General features: G+C 50.5%; 9 protein-coding genes across 9 annotated transcripts; 7 read left to right on the forward strand and 2 right to left on the reverse strand.

The window, feature by feature from the left end:
* Nucleotides 1–28: 28 nt before the first annotated feature.
* BDZ99DRAFT_526043 (uncharacterized protein) lies at nucleotides 29–878 on the reverse strand (the record flags this gene model as incomplete). Its single annotated transcript, XM_033726090.1, has 2 exons — nucleotides 29–371; nucleotides 439–878. The coding sequence occupies 2 exons, from the start codon at nucleotides 876–878 to the stop codon at nucleotides 29–31; spliced, it is 783 nt and encodes a 260-aa protein (XP_033570965.1).
* Nucleotides 879–4,079: 3,201 nt separating this feature from the next.
* BDZ99DRAFT_157646 (uncharacterized protein) lies at nucleotides 4,080–5,843 on the forward strand. The gene is made up of 7 exons (XM_033712847.1): nucleotides 4,080–4,244; nucleotides 4,508–4,923; nucleotides 4,987–5,133; nucleotides 5,195–5,221; nucleotides 5,275–5,374; nucleotides 5,437–5,481; nucleotides 5,536–5,843. The coding sequence occupies exons 1-7, from the start codon at nucleotides 4,166–4,168 to the stop codon at nucleotides 5,583–5,585; spliced, it is 864 nt and encodes a 287-aa protein (XP_033570966.1). The 5' UTR covers nucleotides 4,080–4,165; the 3' UTR covers nucleotides 5,586–5,843.
* A 258-nt stretch (nucleotides 5,844–6,101) lies between these two features.
* On the forward strand, nucleotides 6,102–6,822 carry BDZ99DRAFT_481577 (uncharacterized protein; the record flags this gene model as incomplete). Its single annotated transcript, XM_033722429.1, has 2 exons — nucleotides 6,102–6,408; nucleotides 6,515–6,822. 2 exons carry the CDS (start codon nucleotides 6,102–6,104, stop codon nucleotides 6,820–6,822), a joined length of 615 nt encoding a protein of 204 aa, XP_033570967.1.
* A 268-nt stretch (nucleotides 6,823–7,090) lies between these two features.
* Nucleotides 7,091–8,620, reverse strand: BDZ99DRAFT_511773 (uncharacterized protein; the record flags this gene model as incomplete). The annotated part of the gene is made up of 1 exon (XM_033724577.1): nucleotides 7,091–8,620. One exon carries the CDS (start codon nucleotides 8,618–8,620, stop codon nucleotides 7,466–7,468), a length of 1,155 nt encoding a protein of 384 aa, XP_033570968.1. The 3' UTR covers nucleotides 7,091–7,465.
* A 717-nt stretch (nucleotides 8,621–9,337) lies between these two features.
* BDZ99DRAFT_426178 (uncharacterized protein) lies at nucleotides 9,338–10,666 on the forward strand (the record flags this gene model as incomplete). Its single annotated transcript, XM_033717110.1, has 4 exons — nucleotides 9,338–9,566; nucleotides 9,617–9,635; nucleotides 9,706–9,810; nucleotides 9,859–10,666. The coding sequence occupies exons 1-4, from the start codon at nucleotides 9,368–9,370 to the stop codon at nucleotides 10,664–10,666; spliced, it is 1,131 nt and encodes a 376-aa protein (XP_033570969.1). The 5' UTR covers nucleotides 9,338–9,367.
* Nucleotides 10,667–11,824: 1,158 nt separating this feature from the next.
* On the forward strand, nucleotides 11,825–13,297 carry BDZ99DRAFT_467732 (histone-fold-containing protein). The gene is made up of 2 exons (XM_033721083.1): nucleotides 11,825–12,508; nucleotides 12,609–13,297. The coding sequence occupies exons 1-2, from the start codon at nucleotides 12,079–12,081 to the stop codon at nucleotides 12,875–12,877; spliced, it is 699 nt and encodes a 232-aa protein (XP_033570970.1). The 5' UTR covers nucleotides 11,825–12,078; the 3' UTR covers nucleotides 12,878–13,297.
* Nucleotides 13,298–13,523: 226 nt separating this feature from the next.
* BDZ99DRAFT_452478 (uncharacterized protein) lies at nucleotides 13,524–14,743 on the forward strand. Its single transcript, XM_033718276.1, has 2 exons — nucleotides 13,524–14,156; nucleotides 14,264–14,743. Exons 1-2 carry the CDS (start codon nucleotides 13,565–13,567, stop codon nucleotides 14,668–14,670), a joined length of 999 nt encoding a protein of 332 aa, XP_033570971.1. The 5' UTR covers nucleotides 13,524–13,564; the 3' UTR covers nucleotides 14,671–14,743.
* Nucleotides 14,744–14,866: 123 nt separating this feature from the next.
* On the forward strand, nucleotides 14,867–16,489 carry BDZ99DRAFT_467733 (uncharacterized protein). The gene is made up of 2 exons (XM_033721084.1): nucleotides 14,867–15,780; nucleotides 15,830–16,489. Exons 1-2 carry the CDS (start codon nucleotides 15,144–15,146, stop codon nucleotides 16,330–16,332), a joined length of 1,140 nt encoding a protein of 379 aa, XP_033570972.1. The 5' UTR covers nucleotides 14,867–15,143; the 3' UTR covers nucleotides 16,333–16,489.
* Nucleotides 16,490–16,696: 207 nt separating this feature from the next.
* On the forward strand, nucleotides 16,697–17,878 carry BDZ99DRAFT_467734 (phosphoribosylglycinamide formyltransferase). The gene is made up of 2 exons (XM_033721085.1): nucleotides 16,697–16,889; nucleotides 16,942–17,878. The coding sequence occupies exons 1-2, from the start codon at nucleotides 16,765–16,767 to the stop codon at nucleotides 17,501–17,503; spliced, it is 687 nt and encodes a 228-aa protein (XP_033570973.1). The 5' UTR covers nucleotides 16,697–16,764; the 3' UTR covers nucleotides 17,504–17,878.
* Nucleotides 17,879–18,546: the final 668 nt, after the last annotated feature.

The following is an 18,546-nucleotide window of genomic DNA, read 5'->3' on the forward strand; positions in this document are numbered from 1 at the left end:
CGAAACACCATTCAAGTCCTGATGCGTTTCAATCAAGACCGATATTCTCGAAGTCATCCGATCCGGGGTCGTTGACTTCGATTTCCCGATGTACTTTGAAGGAAGTATTTTCAATCGGGTCGTTCTCCTCTTTCTTCGGCTCTTCGAGCACAACAAACACCTCCGATAGCTTCTTGAGCTTCTCAATTCTCGTGCCGGGAACCTTCAGTGGCGCGGCATTTGGTCCATGCCACACCTTCAGCTTTCCTAGCGGGCTCTCCGGGCTGTACTCCTGTGCTGCCATCCAAGCCTCTTCTGCGCGCTTGAACACGCTCTTCACTTGCCAGTTTGTACCGGCCATTTCTTGTGCAGATGCCACTGCTTCCGTAGCTCTAAAATGAGTCAGAAATAAGCCTCATAGCCCAAGATGTCAAGTTCAAGAACCAGAAATAAACATACCTCGAGACATAGATATGCCCGTCTCGCCATTCCGGCTTGTGGAAATCAATGCTCATGGTCCTGATATCCTCTTCCGTCCTAGGCGTTCCGCGAAGCGCCGTAGCGGTCTCCGAGAGCATGCCTGCATTGGTCCGGAACTCGTAATGGCCGAAGAAGTATAAAATTGCCAATTCTCGAGTTCCTGCCTCAGTCCAGGGCTCCCCCTCGTGAGAACGACGCTCTTCTGGGAATAAGATGTTTCGCAAGCGGCCATCACGTGTCTTGGCCATGTCATTGCGCTGGCGGCCTTGCGAAGTATCTGTGATCCTAGTCAGCCCTATCGAGATCTGGAATGGCTTCTCGAGTATCCTACGTGTTTGGTTCTCTGGTACAGCCTCCTGCTGGCCGTCATCCTCTTTCGCAAAGGCACGCTGAACTTTCCTCCTCAATCCTTCGAACATTTTCTCAGAGTCCGTTTCGTACTCTTCCGGGATATTTTCCAAGCGTTGCGTGGGTTGCTACTTATATGGCTAGACCTTCAGGTTGTTGGAGATGTTAATATCTTCAAGGGCGTCGTACAAACTCTCCAGCTGCGCCGAGGAAAGATGGGGTTCCATTGTAGTTATAGGATGGTGGTGGTGTGGTTTGCGGGTTGGCAAGTTTGCAGAGAAAACACGATGCTGGATTGCATATCGGGACTTTATACCAAAGTTTCGTCGATGGCAAGAATTCACTCCCTGGTAAACAAGTCTACGAGTTGATCGTCGAACGACCTCCAAGTCGTGGGTGTAGACCTAGATTTTCAACTAATACATTTAGGTAGAAGAGAGCCGATGCCCTTCCTTAGCTACATCGCCTTCAACCCTCCCACCAACCCCAAGCTCGGATAGGCCCTACTGAACAGTATACTTTTCCTCTGCGACGACGATATTTTTAGAGCGCTTTTGACTCCGGAAAACCATCAAATCATTTCGATTCCATACCCACAGCAAAATGCCAGGCTGCCTGGATGGCCAAGAGCGCTCTTTGGGTTCTGCTCCTTGGCTAATTTCCAGATTTTCTTCACCTTGCGAAATACGTTCTCGACTTGTAGATCGTCTGATAACATATCGTGACAATTAGCAGCCGCCTTGGTCGTACTAGAACACGTTAGAAATGCTCTAGCATTCAGCTGGCTAATAAATTCCACGTAGGAGCAACATACCGCTTGACGATGTAATGACCGTTCTTTCTCTTCGGCTGCCAGAAGTCGCGTATGAACTCTCGGATGTGCTCCTTCGTCCGAGTGGTTTCTCGCGTTGCGGCCAGGATGTCGGAAATGATCTCAAGGTTCTTCCGAAACTCTAGAGGGCCGAAGAGGTAGAGCACGGCGAGGTCTCGAATCTCTAGGTCACTCCACCGTCCATCAGAGTTGGTTTAAGGCACTTCCAGCTCTTCGTCCGAGTCGGTATCTGAGCTCGTGCCGTTATTCTCAGTCTCTTCTGCTGCGCCATCCTCATTTGATAGACGCCCGTGGAGCTTCCTAAGCTTTTCTGAGATCCCCGATACCGAGAAGTCCATATCAACGTCCTCTGGCCCAACCACTAATCACTTTTCCTCGTCCGGTGCACTGGAAACGTCGATGTTTTGAAGGTCAATGTCTTCGAGATCCACGTGCTGGAGAGCGTATTATACAGTTGACGGGCCGTCCCAAGAAGAGGAGGATCCATGGCTGCAATTACAGGAACTAAGTGGTGATGTTTGCGAGTTTGTAAAGAGATGCAGGAGGTTGAATTGTCTATCCCCTATTTATACCTGTTTCCTCCAGGAATTCAACTTTCTTACATTTGGTTTTACTGATTTGCTGGATTGAATTAACAGTGAATGTTGAATTCAGTCTCTGACCACCACGCTGGGAGCTTAGGATCTAAGTTCACCGCTCGGTGATTTCTACAGATTCACTCGCAAGGGCCTTTTCGTGGCTTATAGCGTAAGGAGTGGTCCATCACCATGACAACAAACACTCCATCGCTTATTAGGGGGTAGAAATATATTCACGGTAAAACGAACACCAACTGTGGTGACAGAGAGCTAGAGATCTTCAAGAGTATATATGTATGTGCAAGCTTATCGAATGTGTTTGACTTCAAGATATCAAGCGGTTAGATAGGATAGGTTTGTCTGCAACATCTCAGTGCGAAATTGATTCGGAGCTCAGCCTCAGCCAAACAACACTCTAGGGTGAGACAATACATCTTGCTATTCTAGCAGGCTCTGTTACTACTGACTCCCATCAGCTTTGTTCCCTCATGTCTACAGCTATCGGGTGCACCCACTTCATTACTTCACCATGATATCGTCCGCCCAATGCAGATCTTCCTACGATAGACGAATGGCGCGCTTCCATGTTGCATGAAATCGCTCTACTTTCACAAGGCAGAGAGCATTTATATGGACCTCTAAATCCTAGGATCAGGACATAAGTTTTGAGCAGCCCATGCAGTTGCTTGGGGCACCCCAATAGGCTTTTGAAACTCCAGATACAGTGTAAGGGTCGATGCAGTCGGAATTATATTACCTTGTGACTAAGATCATACTTGCTAACTGGGGTACTCCTCACAGTGGTATCAAGCGAGACGTCAGGTAGGCGAATGGTCGGATTCAAAGTAGCTTTGAAGTCTTTAGTGTGCTATCGAGCTACTACCTGATGATGTCACTACTGGCAGTGGAATATGGCAGTGAAGAGCGTCCGCAAGCCACGGACGGGGGATTGCAGCGAGTGAGGGCGATGGCGAGCCTCTCGGGTAAACGCAGTTTCATCTTGTTTTAAATTACTAGGTTACTTGAGGAGTCTTAATGGCGCGTCGAACGATTGCCTACATTTGTCAAAAGGGGCTGGTGAGTACCAGAGGGCCACCTCTAATCATCCTCATCAGAGAAATCTACACAGCCTCAGGTCCGCTTAGGTGTCCCACAATCGTTAGATTCATGCTCCCTGGGCCCACGCCTGGTTGCCAAGGTTCTTTTAACAAAAAATGATAGTCTACGAATCTGTGATTATAGTATAGGACTTCCTATACTTTAGATACACACCCACTGTAGGGCCAATTACACCTGTCTGGCACCGCTTGAGGCTCTCCAGTATGCTATTTATGGATCGGAAAACGTCAATCCTGACCCGCGGGATAGCTCTTCGAACCACTGCCAGCTCCTGTTCAACGAATCTTGGTTGTAGGGGCCCCATTTCCGTTTCTTTCCTCCTTTGCTGGAAAAGCCATTAGTTCGAAACGCTTACATGCGCCATGGCTCGTGCAATTCGTGAATGCCTTCGAGATCAGCAAATACCAACACCGAGATCAGCGTAATCGGTCCGGGGCGTTTAACATAGAACTTGGTGTGCATTTAGAGCTTTGCCAGGAGTAATGTTTATATAAAATTTGCGCAACCTTTCACAATATTTTATGTCAGACTTCGTTCCTCATCTCTTGTGAAAGTGCGAGCAAATCCATTTTGAACTTGTCTATACTCAGGGTTTCCGGCCTACGTGCCTAGCCAATTACAACTTCTACAGAGAGGGGTTGGGGTACGGTGGCCTACCCTGCCTACCGCTGCCTACTGCTGCCTCTAATTAGTACTTATGCCTACGCTCCCTATGTAGTATATAGTCTGCTCGTACGGCTTCACAAATCAAACAGAGTTCACGTCAATTTGCAACCTAAGTTCTATCATCTATAGCGTGACTCTCATTCTCGATATTCTCTCGGCTGCAATGAGAGCTCTCGTTGCTATTCTCCTGCTAAGCCTGCAGACTCGCTGGGTCCGTGGACTCACAACTCCGACATTGAAAGGTTTGCATTTGGCTTTCTTCTATCTTCTCATTAGTACACCTCAGCCAGATTTCCGAAAATATATCGAAGGGATCCAAGCAGTGTCAACCATGTGTGCGGTAACAGATCATCTGTGCACACTCATTTGCCACTGCTTGGAATACTCCCGTTGATGCTCAAGATTCTAGGCGCGATGTTGGCTGGCCTACTGGCGAAGGGGCTGCTCCTGACAGGGGTGTCTAGCTTCCAAAGTTCCACTCAAACAGAGCTGATTTCGGCTACAGCGCGCTATCATCGTCCGGAAGGGGTTGAGCTTCTTGATGACGAGTACATCGTTCTACTACGTCCCGGTTATACAATAGAAGCGGATTGCGAATGTATCGGGCGAGACTTGCAAAAGGACCGCTCTTTCCACCATCTTGACTCCATCAACGGATACACTGCCCAACTAAATTCGAACACAGTTCACGACCTTATTCGCAATGACCCAGGAGTTCGCCTTGTTGAACATGGCTTCAAGGTTCAGAATGTTCAACCTGTGCGTACAAACTCCAGCGAAAACGTCGACGACGCGTCTCCTCGTGCGAAGAGTAAACATACCAAGAGGTGGGATATCCACCATCTCCAATACTATTGGTGGCATAATATACAAATATCAGTAGAGCAGAAAATTGACCCTCTCCCTGATTCGGGAAACGTTGTGAGTAATGTCGCTGTCTCGAGAACTTCTGATAAAGTTGAATGAATTGACATATGCGCCTAGGACGTTCTCAAAGGAGCAGGTACAGGAGCTGTGATCTACGTATTTGATACCGGGATCCAGATTGATCATGGATGGTTCAGGAAGGACCAGGCTAGGGATTTTAACCTTCCTGATCCTAGCCAACCGTCCTTCGCATATGAGGACATGGTAGGCTTTTCAAGCTATCTGAGTGGACCCAGAGAGGACGCAATGCTGACTGGTTGGACAGAAAGACCACCACGGCCATGGTATACATGTAGGGCTACTTGAACTTACTCTTCCTGACCAAAGTAGCTAATATCTTGTTAGGTCGCCGGCATCGTAGTCCAGGCAGCGCCCTGGTCGATAGTTGTCAACGTGAAGGCTATGAATGGGGATGGAGAAGGAGAGTACCCGGGTACCTTGCGTGGTACGTTCTCTTGCCTATTTCTACACTCTTACGTTAAATGTTGTTCTAAATCTAAGAAATAGCCTTGAATGATGTTATTACCGAACACAAAATGTCAAAGCCAAAAGGTAGGCTCACTCCCAGATTAAAATGTGGAATCTTCATTAATTAGAGTTTGGTAGCCCGATTGGTGGCGAGGTTCCGTGATCAACATGTCTCTCGCAATACCTAGGGCTCAGGAAAGCACGGAGGATGCCCTCAGGCCAGCCCACGACGCGGGAATACCAATAGCGGTGGCCGCAGGAAATAACAACGAGGATGCATCAAATACGATGCCTTGTAGATAAGTGGAACCCCACGTTGCTTAAATTTCTACAGTACTAGGAGGCCATCAGTCTGGGCATAAAGATAGTACCGCTTGATTGCCACTTTTGAAAGCTAGGTACCACTGCCAGGAGCAACTCCGTTGCCGTGAAGCGTTTCAGTCAAGAGGCAGCGCATATCCCGCTGTCTGAAACTTGACATCGCGCCTAGAATTTTGAATACCCCTTGAGGGCACCCCTGGCAGTGGCAAACGAGTGTGGACAGACTTATGGCCTGTCGCTGTAGCTGTGAGACTCTGGCTTAAAATTACAATAGATACTCCGAATCAGTCGTATGCATTGCTGCATGTACTAGATTCTACACCAAAGCAGATTTCTCCAATTAAGGCTACGATGTCGCAGTAATCGCACCGGGAAAGGACATCATGTCTGCAAAGCTGATCGACCAGCCTGGCTGGCCGACTGGAACCACAATGTCGGGAACGAGGATGGTCAGTCCCTTCATGGCCGGTTTGATGGCCATTTCCGTATCGGGGGAGAAAATCACCTCGGACAAGCAGAAAGTCTATTCGATTCTTGACGGCAACACCATCGGGTCAATCATTGACGGTTTCAATCCGGGTACAGTCAATAAATTGGCCAATAGCGGCATACACGCCTACAATCGGGGGGATGGGCCTTACGCGGGCCCCCCCATAGTCTCTCCGGATTTCAACCCCCAGGGCGGTGACGGTAGGTTCCTTACCCCGAGACGCTCCTTAACCAGAGATCTGAGTTCACGTGCTGGCCAAATGGCAGGCGCGACAACTTTTAAACTCTTACTGACTTCTATCCGTAGACATCCCAGGCGTACCAACGGGGCCACTACCAGCTTCCACTTACAACTTGGAACCATTCCTCGTTATCGTCGACCTCCCTACTCCAACGCCTACGGGTACTCCAACGCCTACGGTTCCGGCGGACTTCAATTGCGATTGCGGCGAAAGTGGGTGCTCGCTAGATAGTATGCCATGCTGCGCGAATGGGAGCTGTCAGTGTCATTGTGGTGAAAGCGGCTGCCTGCGCGGAGGCTCTTCTAGAGTCGAAAACGGACACAGCGCGGGGTGCTCCTCGTCCAAAACTGTAACAACTATTTGCGTTATTTAGTGAAGCTATGATGCTAGGCTCTGCTTTCAATATTCTCGCTCCCTTCATACTTCTGTGACGAGGACCCTGACCAGCATATCTTTAGAGAAATGCAAGGTAACCTAACATCCACTGCATTTACTGTTTATATCAGGTAATAATAGATAATTCTAGGTGTGTAGATACAGTATTACTCAAGCTCTACTACTATACCAGGATAAAATTGCCACTCGGGTAAGAGGATACGGGCTTGCGACTCCAGTCAAATGTAGTATAATGGTCATGGTCACTTCGATTAGGCTTCCCAGTTTCAATCTATAGGATTTAGCTAACATTCCTCTCGTGACCCTTTTTACCCCTAGATACACCACCCGTGCTCTAATTAACAAGTCAGGCTGAAGGAGACATCTGAAATGACCGTAAAGTAGTCATGCCACATTATAAACTGATCGCCGCCTGCGTGGACGTGATATAACGAACATATATCCGTCCCTAAGCCATCTATCCCAGATAAACGCTTAGTGGAACGAAACAAGCAACAAGCCCCCCAACCATCCATCATCTAAATCAATACACACAATAAAGAGTACCACAGAACATACTTACAAACATTGATACTGTGAACCTTCTTTTACGAAATCATCTCGTTTCCATTTCACGGTACTTAAGCATCGCTCTTCCGTACCTCCGCCCTCCACCTCTTCCCCAACGCCAACACAGTCAACCCACCCCAAACAATCCACCACGTCCCTAACACCGGCAAACTAGTCACTAAAGTCGGATTCGGCCCCCCCGCCCAAATATCAAGCAGCATCAAATACACATTCCGCGCCGGCAGCGCCCACGCCCACCGATAAAACCCCGGCACCACCTCAAACGGACTGACCGTACTCGTAACATTCATAATAATAAAGGTGAGCACAACCGCCGGTACCGCAGGCACCGGGGCGACCGCGAGCACCGCGTCGAAGAAGAGGCAGTAGATGTGCATAGCCAGCCACAGCAGCAGCCACGTGAGCGCGAATTCTTTGCCGTAGATGGGCATATCTTCCTTGAAGATCCAGATGTAGCCGGCCATCATAACAGCGCAGCAGGCGGTGTAGAGCAGGGTGATGATGAGACGGATGAAGGTGACGGTTTTGAAGGAGGGGTGGGCGAGAAAGTAGGCTTGAGCCGAGACGGCGTTGAGACCCATGAGGAAGAAGAATTGGGGGAGGATAGAGAGGGGCGTGAGAATTGTGTTGATGAAGTTCTTAGAGGCTTGCGAGGCGGGGAGGATATTGATGCTGGTGGTGCCGAGGGGGTTGAGGTAGGCGCGGAGAGCAGAAGAGTCGTTGAGAGGAGGTGGGGAGGTGATGTTGAGGGTCAGTCGAGCGGTTGCGACGACTTGGTGGATTGAGTTAAGGATTACTGAGGCGGCGAAGGAGGGGTAGCGGGCTTCGTTCCAGACGTAGGCGAAGGCGTCATCGGCATTGTATTCCTGTGCAGCTGTGCCGCCTTGGAGCGCAGCGCGAAGCCTTGAGGAGGCGTCAGGTGTAGAGTAGATCGCGGCCCAGTAGTGATGATGTTGAACGGATTTGAAAATGTCTTCGGAAGTACTGTATTCGACGACATTCTTCGTTTCGAATGTTGGAAATGTGGGTTGTTCTAGGAGAGCATACGCTTCTAGCATTGCCTGCCAAACCATACCGCCGTCGTGATCGATCATGAGAATTTTGAACGCATGATACTTGCTGGCTTGCTGGTAGGATGCCCCAAGGAAATATGTCATGTTGCCAAACACGAGAAGTATCATGGTCAAAGCAACTACACTTGCCATGATAGCAAGCTTGCGAGGCTTAAAGCCTGGGGGTTCGGGCTTGTTATCAGGGGGTTGGCCATAGTTGGAGTCGTCATCAGATCCCAATGTTGATGCCTTTCCAAAGGATATCGACGACAGTTCGATAGGGTAGTTCGCATAGTCTAGAGGTTGGAATATGAGTAGAGCAGAGTTACGAATGGAAGACTCGTGCTTGGCGTGATCAGTCTTTTCAGGAATGCTCTCTAAGTGAGACAACATGATGAAGGAAATCTTTTCGTAATTTTGAAGTGTGAGGATGAAATTTTGGGATCAAAATCGCTATGAAGATGAGAGTAAGGAAACACATGTTAGGCAGCAGGTCCTCATCATCCTCTGCTGTACTTGCCGGAGTAATCCGAATAATCCTTTCAGCTTGTCGGCGGAGTATAGGCGCCGATATAGCGAAGTGTTACCATGACAGATGACCCCGAGTTGCACAGAACCAGGTTATAGATGTCCTTCCACGTATAATGAAGTTATCGTGTCGAGATGCAGTCCCGAGTCTTACATGAGCATGGCTGTGCTGATGCTACAGCAGCAACCGGTGAGGGTGGATGTTTCAAGAAAGAACAGTGGTGTTGTATGTTCAAGTGTTCGAGGATCGAGGAAGAGGGTTTAATGGTCCGAGCTGCGGCACGTGGTCTGAGCCGCTGGCTACGTAACGCCTCAGGCCTCCAAACTTTTCGCCGCGCATGCAGAATCAACTCCGTTCCTCACCTCTCTCCAATGCGCCCGGAGGAGCAGCCCGCCAGCCCCAGCCTGCCATGGCGCACGAGCTCGGTCTTCACCATGGCCGTGGTGGGCCTCCTTTCACGCGGGTTTCTATACGGCTTGAGCAGGACGGAGACCCATGGCCTTGACAGGTTTCTAAAGCTCCTGGACGAAAGGAAGGACGTAGAGGGAAGGCAAAGAGGTTTGGTAACAGGTGTGTCAGGCTAATTCTACTTTTTTATTGGTCTGACTCTGACTTTATAGTTTCTAATCACGTCTCTGTGTACGTATGTTGACCCTCTGGCATTGCGACCTCCTTGCGACAGATCTCGCTGATATTTTGCGCCGCAAAGACTGGATGATCCTATGATATGGGGAACTTTGCCAATCCGATACTTGTTCAATCCCGACAACCTGAGATGGGGTCTTGGGAGCTACGATTTATGCTTCACGAACAAGTACGCTTCAGTCCCCGGCCCTTTAGTGCTTCGCTGATGCCTTGACAGGGCCCTTTCGACCTTCTTCAATCTCGGACAGGTGCTTCCTACGCATCGTTCCCTCCATTCGAAGTTTGGAGGCCTGTTCCAGCCTACGGTGGCTCAAGCTATCCGTTTGCTTTCCGCAGGGCCTTTCCACCCCAATGACAGCGCGACCAAGGCAAACAAATCATTCAGGAGCCCCGACATTTCCGACCCTTTCTCGAACGGACACCTTACCTTCTCCACGAATGGCACCGACACATTCCCTTCGCCCTCCGCGTATCTCAGTCGAAAACACAGCTGGGTGCATATATTCCCGGAAGGCAAGGTGCACCAGCAAGAGAATCACACCATGCGTTACTTCAAGTGGGGTGTCTCGCGCCTGATTCTGGAGAGCGAACCGTGCCCAGATGTGGTACCAATATGGATTGAAGGGCCACAGGAGGTAATGCATGAGAGCAGGGAATTTCCGCGCTTCTTACCTCGCCCTCTCCGCGACGTGAGCATCACATTTGGCGACAAGTTAGACGTGGAAAAGGTGTTTGGGGATCTGCGTGCGAGATGGAAGCGACTGCATCAGCGAGATATTGGACCTGGACCGGAGGGCAAGCCCGAAATGGGCGTTTTGAGCTCTGCATTGAAGTACGCGGACGAAGCTGTCGAACTGAGGAAGGAGTGCACGGTGCTGGTGAGGAATGCGGTCTTGAATGTCAGGAGGCAGAGAGGGTGGCCAGATGAGGATCCCAAGGGTGGCTTGGCCGAGACCTACCGCGAGGAGGGAGTAGGGAAGATTGAGGGGCAGATGAAGGACGGGAGCTGGATCAAGGACACGTGAGTATTGGGACCATGCATCGCTGTATAAACACTGTACACCAGCAACATACCATCGGCTTGGAAAAGGACTCGAGGGCAAGAGTCCAGGGTCGGCTACACTTTGGTAAAAAATGACCATAGATTTCTCGTTTGAGAGTAATGCTCGTGGAACGTGATGTATCAGTCTATGAGCATGCCTATGAACCCAAGACTTCACGCGCTACTGACGCATTGCGCAGAGTTATTGCAAATACGCACAGAACTGACCGCAAGGAGCAATCTCTATTGGACACGTAGGGTACGCGGTGGGGTGCGCGGTGGGGGACATGGTGGAGACGTATTGCTCAAATAAGTTGCAAAGAGTTACAGATCCAACCGCGTGGAGCGATTTTTGCTAGACGCGACGCATATGCGACGTGGTAGGTAATGCGCGTTGAAAACTGGCAATGTTTCCATAACATAGTATCACTGTTGAGTTTCATGATGAGCCACGAGACCTATCACCCGGAAACTGCTCAAAAGGACTCTCAGTCATCTCCGTCATCGGATACGTATCCTTGATTGATTGACAGAAGTATGTACTGTACAGAGCTGTAAGGCTCCAATAGAACAAAGACAGCAGGAAAATAAGAAGGACGTCGAGTAAAAGACAACTCGAGAAATTGAGGCGCATTCTTTGTTGCGCATACCCGATGCCATATGCAGCCAACCACGGGTCTCTGCAGATACAGTAAACGGCTGTCTGCGGGCCTCTACATACAGTAAACGAACGCCAAATGCCATCACCTCAGACTCCCAGACACACAGCAGAGCACACAGCAGCGTTGTCAGATTAGATCAAGTAATTACACCCGCATCGACTGCCGGATCAGGCCCAGCTGGTGCCTGGACGACGACGATACCTCAGCTTCGCGAGAACGGGCTTCGAGCGTCGTCCAGCATGCAGAGGGGAAGAAGAGGCATGCGGTAAGAAGCCGCGGGTTGTCTCGGGAGAAGCTCTATCATCATCCAACACTGCTGCCCCCCGGAAGAGGCGGTTGTGGTGGTGAAATTGCGAGCAGCGGCAGACACTTGGAGGCGGGTGAGGGCTTTGCTTGGCGGCATTCACCCCCTGCTGGTCCAAGGCCCAGTGCAACATTTATACCGGCCTCTGCCCCTCGCTTTGATCTCCCCGACCCATCCAAGAAAAAGCCTCGATCGCCTGCACGCCCCTCTGTCAGCCTCGCCCACCACACAGCGCCGTGAAAAATTACCGCCACCGATTCTCCGGCCTGACTCAGCTATCGATAACGCCCGTTCTCGTCGCCGTACCTGCACCTAAGCCGCCTACGCATATAATTGTGCATTACTGCAACACCGCGTCGCTGTTGTGCACACCGCGCACTCGTTCACTGGGCGCACAGCCGCCCTAGCCGCCGCACCGCCGGCTTTCTTATGGAAAGCCCCGACGCCTCGTGGGCGCCCATAAGCCCGGACCTTTCTGGCTACCACTCCGCTGACCTCGAGCCCGCCGTCCCTCTCCAGCACCAGGGCTACAGAGGCTCCATTTCCCACACCACGCCCTACTCGCCCCCAACCTCCTCCCCCGGCAGCCAGTTCAAGCAGGATCCCTACAAGCCCCAGCCCATGCCGCCGACACTCAAGGACGAGCGCGACGACGATGGCGAGTACTATCCCGACGCCATGGTCGAAGAGAAGCCCTCGCGCGCCCGCAAGGCGAAGCAGGAGGGCAATGGCACCAACAACCTTGTCGGCACCGAGCACATTGAGGTCAAGACCAAGTTCCCCGTCGCACGGATAAAGCGCATCATGCAGGCCGACGACGATGTGGGCAAGGTAGCTCAAGTCACACCTGTTGTTGTTTGTAAGTTTTGGTTTTTCCCATTCCTCCTAAGCCCCACCATACCCACCCTCATTGAGCCTCACTCAATTTTCATCATGATCCTTGCTAACATAGGCTACAGCCAAAGCACTCGAGCTCTTCATGATCTCCCTCGTCACCAAGGCCGCCGTTGAAGCTAAAGCCCGCTCCTCGAAACGCGTCACCTCCGCCCACCTCAAGCAAGCCGTCACCAAGGACGAGCAGTTCGACTTCCTCACCGAGATTGTGTCCAAGGTCGCTGACGCGCCCGCCGCCGCGGAGAAGAGCGAAGATACCGTCATGGAGGGCGAGGGCAAGAAGCGGAAGGGTGGTGCCAGGAAGAAGAGGAAGGCCGATGATGACGATTTCTAGACGTGTTCTGGGTTTCTGTCCCATGCCTTGCAAGGGTTCTTTTGAAGTCCACGGGTGGATGGCTTCAGCGATGGAGCATATCTCGGTACGGTTTTGTTTCTTCGGCGTATGGAGGCAAGGTGTCTGGATATATCCTATGTACAAGCGAGGACGGTGGGCTCTTCGGTATAGGAACGCTGCATACGGCCAGGCGTTCATGGTAGCTTGCTTAAGTCCATATCGGTAGGACTTTGGGAATGCTTGTGCAAAGGGTAATTTGCACTTGCCTGGGAGTTATTTGATATCTTCTAGAATCATTGTCGGTTCTCGAAACACCTACAGAGAAATTCGAATAACTACAAATTTGAACTTTTACCTCATTTGTTAGGTCTCCTACTTGCACATCGAACGGGACAGAAATCTGAAGGGGTACGATTGATGACCAATGAGAGCGCCCTCGAAGTTATCGAAAAGACTGCAAAAACGAGAGAGTCGTCTGCTAGCAATTCATACCCAAAACAAACTATATTAAGAGGTAGGTTCACACCTACAGACCTATGTCATTTTAAAAAGTTGGATATTCCGGACCGTGCAGCGGCATGGTGCATGCCAAGACTCGCCATCTTCATGACACGCCCTGACGCCCACGCTCTCAGACCCCTTCAACCCCTCCAATCCGTCTTCGTCTTCCCTGCTAATTCTTCAATCATGAGCTCCTCTGAAAGCGAAACCATGGAGAGCGAAGACCCCGTAGACGTGTCGCAGCCTATCACGCTTGCTAATCCCAGCGACTTGACTCTCGTCGTTGGCCCCTATGGTCAGAGTATCTACGTATGTAGAGGTGCCTTGTGTCTCGCGAGTCCTGTCTGGAATGCTATGCTCTCGGATAAGTGGGCGGAGAGGTCAGAGAAGGAGGTAGAATTTCCGGACGACAATCCAGAAGCTTTATTGATTGTTTTGGGCATTGCGCACCTCAGATTCAAAGAGAGGCCGAAAGTTCTTCTTTATCGGCAGCTCGTCGAGCTCGCGGTTATCTGCGACAAATACGACACTGTTGCTGTCATCCGCCCTTTTTTGCAAGAATGGATAGGGTTCGAGGAGATGAAGGTTGGCCCTGGAATGGAAGAGTGGATTTTCGTTGCTTGGACTTTTGGTATCAAGGATAAGTTCATTAGGGGAGTTCAAGACTTGGTACGAGATACATCAGCAGATTCGCAGGGACGTCTAATACTCAAACACCTTTATGGAGCGGAGTTGAATGTCCATCCTGTGAGTTTGCGTCTGCCCTTGGATCTCTTAGGTATGTATATAATCGTTCCCTCTCTTTCATCAATATCCAATTCCGGCTCAACCCAAGAAGGATGCGGAGTCAGATCACCTATCCATCATGCTGACACTATTGTCTAGATTGCATTTCTCAAGCTCGCCAGGAATCGATCACAAAACTCATGAACCTCGCGTTCGGGCACCTGGAGAGATCTGTATCTACGAAAGAGTGCGTCCTAGGAAGCCAAACTTGTATAGGGAACACAATTGGCCACCTACTAAAGGGACTGCACGGGGCGGGAATCTGGCCGAATAGGCCTGAGGCATCGACTTACCCAAGGTCTTTCCAATCGCTATATAAGGCGATATCCAAAATCAAAATACCACAGTACACCGGCCCGGTGAGGCTTGTGGGGTACGACGTTCAGCACACGTGTGGGCGCGGTATCGCGGGTCTTCAAAGTGAAATTGACGCTCTCAATTTGTCGATTCCTTTTGGGTACAAAGAGCACCATCTAAAACACATTGAGATACAGGCAGAGAAGTAGAGCGCGTAGGTTAATCCATCGTCATCTATCACACCACAAAGCCTACTTCCTAATTTATTTTCCTTCAATTGGCTAGCTTTCTTGGTCATAGACGATTCGAGCAGCTGATTACGGTGCTCTGTCAAAGTCTGCTCGTACCTCTTCCTCACTGCCAGGCCTGCTTCACTTTGTTGCGAAAGGATATTCGGAGCAACATATCACACGCCCGCTCTATAAACTTATATCTACTACCACCTGAAGGGCCATGGCAAGGCAACTGGTCTGCCAAGTAGTAGGTTTGAAGCCCATGCTGAGTGCCAAAATTGCTTGAAGCGCTTCGAGCGGCGTTGGAACGGCGGTTTAGTACTGTGGGTTGATGGACGACATTCACCTCGTTCACCACAATCCAGCCTACCACGGGCCGAATTTTCACCGAACGCGATATCTATCTCATTTTCGGGCCCGCAAACTTCTTCCAAAGTGGTAACACCGACATGACATCAACTTCACCACCACCGGGCTCGCAAGCCGGATCCGACGGCAATGGCTACTGCGACGCCATGTTCGACAACGCCACTACTAGGCCCACTCCCCGCACCATCACGTTGGACGACTCGAGCGACCTTACACTTGTGATCGGAGAGGAGTGCTCGAACGAGCCCGTTCGAGTTGAAGTCCTCAAGGGTGCTCTTCGTCTCTCGAGCTCTGTTTGGAAAATCATGTTCGAACCGGGTCGTTCGCTAGAGAGTTCGAAGCCAGAGGTGGCATTTCCAGACGACGACCCGAAGACAATGCTCATGGTCCTCCGCATTGTGCGTTTCCGCTTCCGAGATTTACCTGAGGGGAAACTCAGCTTAGCAAAGTCGTTGGCCCTTGCTATTGTCTGTGACAAATACGCTACCGTTGGCATCGTCAGACCCTGGCGTCATGCCTGGATCAATATCCCGGGGAAAGTATCGAGCGAGTCCGAGTGGCTGTTCGTCGCATGGACATTCGGCGATACGCGTCTATTCCAGAACATTGCAAAAAGACTAGTCATCTACTTAGACACGGACTCAGACACGGACTCAGACACGGACTCAGACACGTATCGTTCTCTAATGCGTGATCCAAAGCCTCCTGGTATTGCCGGTAAGTGCTGGATTCCGTATCCCCACTTTACTACTAACGTATACCCTAGAAAGCATTCTCCAGGCCAGAGAGCACGTCATACAGCGCATCCTAGATATGTGCTACGCCACCCTTGACAAAATTGCTGGAGACGACCGTAACTGCTGCATACACGGCTCTCCTGTTTGCAACGCAACTATTGTCGGCTCGTTGGTGAAAAGCTACTATAAACTTGCCATCCTGCCAGATCGTCTCAACGCCAAAACCACCAGAAGGAGTGTTCACGATCTGACGCTAAAGCTAAACCAACTCAGACTTCTCACTCCTTCGGGAAACAATTCCCTCAACGACCCTCACTTCACGTGCACAAGTACCTACGCCAACCTGTTTCGAGAAAGCGCAAGAACTATGGAAGAATATGCCCAATGTCGTCAAGGGCATTCATCTTCGACATGTAGAGGCGCAGAGGAAGGCTTGAGAAGGCAAGGCACGGAGAATCACAGTTCCAATCTGTGTACGGCCCTCTATTGCTGTCTGAGGTGGTCTAGTGACTTAACTAGTTGTTCAGAATAATGAACATACCATGAGATACCACAGCCAGTGACAGCCAGTGGCAGAAAACCGTACACATCTCTATGACGAGGACGAGGCATGGAAAAGGCTAGTCTGCGAGACATAAATCATGCTTTTAGGATACATTAACCACTAATTCAAGGCGCTTAAGCTCTGGTGAAGATGTGACTGCCATATTGATGCCTTCTCTCCATCTCCTGCTTATCCGTTTAGGACGAAGAGCCACAAATAATCGTCTATGTTACGAAAAGGAGAGGCTACCCTTGTGACACGAGACTGAATCAGCATTTCGGCCCAAAATTACAGTACCAATCTCTGCTACGACTACGAAGTACCCCGCGTGCCCCGCCAAAGCTCTCACAAGCTTCAAAAAATTATTTCTCAAAATTTACCTCAACTTACGCACCACAATCAGCATTGCACATACTAACCATGCCCGAGCCAACGTTCAACCTCACTGTCCTCATCTCCGGAAACGGTTCCAACCTCCAAGCCCTCATCGACGCCTGCGCCTCCTCCGCCCTCCCCTCCACGCGCATAACACGCGTGATATCAAAGTAAAATCCCACTACCCCCCCTCATATCCACCCTCACTAACCGCTCTCCCAGCAAAGCAGACGCCTACGGCCTCACCCGCGCCTCCAACGCCTCAATCCCCAGCACCGTCCACAGCCTCGACCCCTACAAAGCACGCTTTCCCAACGCCAAAAAGCCCAAACTCTCGTCCCCAGAAGCCCGCTCGGAGTACTGCAAAGACCTCGCCAAGCTCGCTCTGGAGGTTACGCCGAAGCCCGACCTGATCGTCTGCGCGGGATGGATGCTCATCCTCACGCCCACGTTCCTAACGCCGGTCGCGGAGGCAGGGCTCAAAATCATAAATCTGCATCCTGCGCTTCCCGGGGAGTTCGACGGGATCGACGCGATTGGGAGGGCGCATAAGGCGTTTTTGGCGGGCGAGATCAAGAGGACGGGGGTTATGATACATGAGGTTATTGAGGATGTGGATGCGGGGAAGCCGGTTGTGACGCAGGAGGTGGAGATGCGGGAGGGGGAGAGTAAGGAGGAGTTGGAGGCGAGGATACATGAGGTGGAGCATGGGTTGATTGTTGAGGGGACGAGGAGGACGTTGCTGGAGATTGGGGACAGGAGGAAGACGGAGGGTGGGGCGTGATAAGGGGAGCGGGAGAGTTTGGGTTTGTGATGGAGTTCGGAGAGAAAAAAGTGTTGAAAAAAAGGCGGTATGTGTTTTTCTTGTATGTATACTTCGAGGGATTCTATTGTATATGAGCTTTCGGTGCTTGCGTTGGAAGCGCGTGTCTGATCGTATCAACCGGGGAAACAACCGAATTGGCAAAGCCATATCCAAGACTCGGTCCTGCTATGCAGCAGTCAAAACAAGCCATTCATCACTAAAATTCTCAGAAAGGAAGTTGTGTTCACGTGATGGGCACGTGACATCATAAAGGAGATATCGAAGGACGTCATAACGACCGAAGAGAGCTGACGTAAACATATTTAGTTGCCATCAAAATAGAGAAGTAAAGACATAAAGCATGTGCATGCAATTCGGCGCACATTTACCGATGAAGCGGGTGAACGTAATTTAGTAGGTGAAAGTGATTTAGCAGACGAAAGTAACTCAACCCAATCTACCTAGGTATATATTTCATAAAATTCTGAGGCTCCTCCATAGCGCCATCGGTGCCCGTCCGGGGGCACCACGTAAGTCGCCCCGATGGCTGGGTTGGAATCCAGCCTCTGGTGTAATACGACCTTCCACACGACAAAGATGTAGTGCAGGGCTCGGCCCGACGAACTTTTGCTCCTTAGTTGTTCTTTTTGGGACCCGTTGGCAAGGCCTAAGTTCGATCCGCGATGATAAAGAACTTCTTTTTGCTGTTTTTTTTCGCAAAACTAAAGAACTAGAGATGCTGAAGAGGATCACCAATGTTGTGAGAGCTTACGCACCAAGCGCACTCTTTACACATGCCGCTTGGTATTAAAGACAGCAGTGTAGGTGACTTGGGAGGGCGTGTTCAGAGATCGAGTCTTCATGTCTAGTGGACGCGAGAATCAATTGAAAACCCAGAGACAGCTTATTTCTTACAAAGTTACAAATATTCTCGCTCTCCCGGCCCTTCTACCAATTCTCAAGCTCCAAGGCCTGCCCCTCGGACTGTCCAACCACATTCCTATGTTCCAGCACCTATCAGC

Source organism: Mytilinidion resinicola, assembly GCF_010093595.1.
Source record: "Mytilinidion resinicola strain CBS 304.34 unplaced genomic scaffold BDZ99scaffold_24, whole genome shotgun sequence".
In the NCBI taxonomy this organism is placed as follows: domain Eukaryota; kingdom Fungi; phylum Ascomycota; class Dothideomycetes; order Mytilinidiales; family Mytilinidiaceae; genus Mytilinidion; species Mytilinidion resinicola.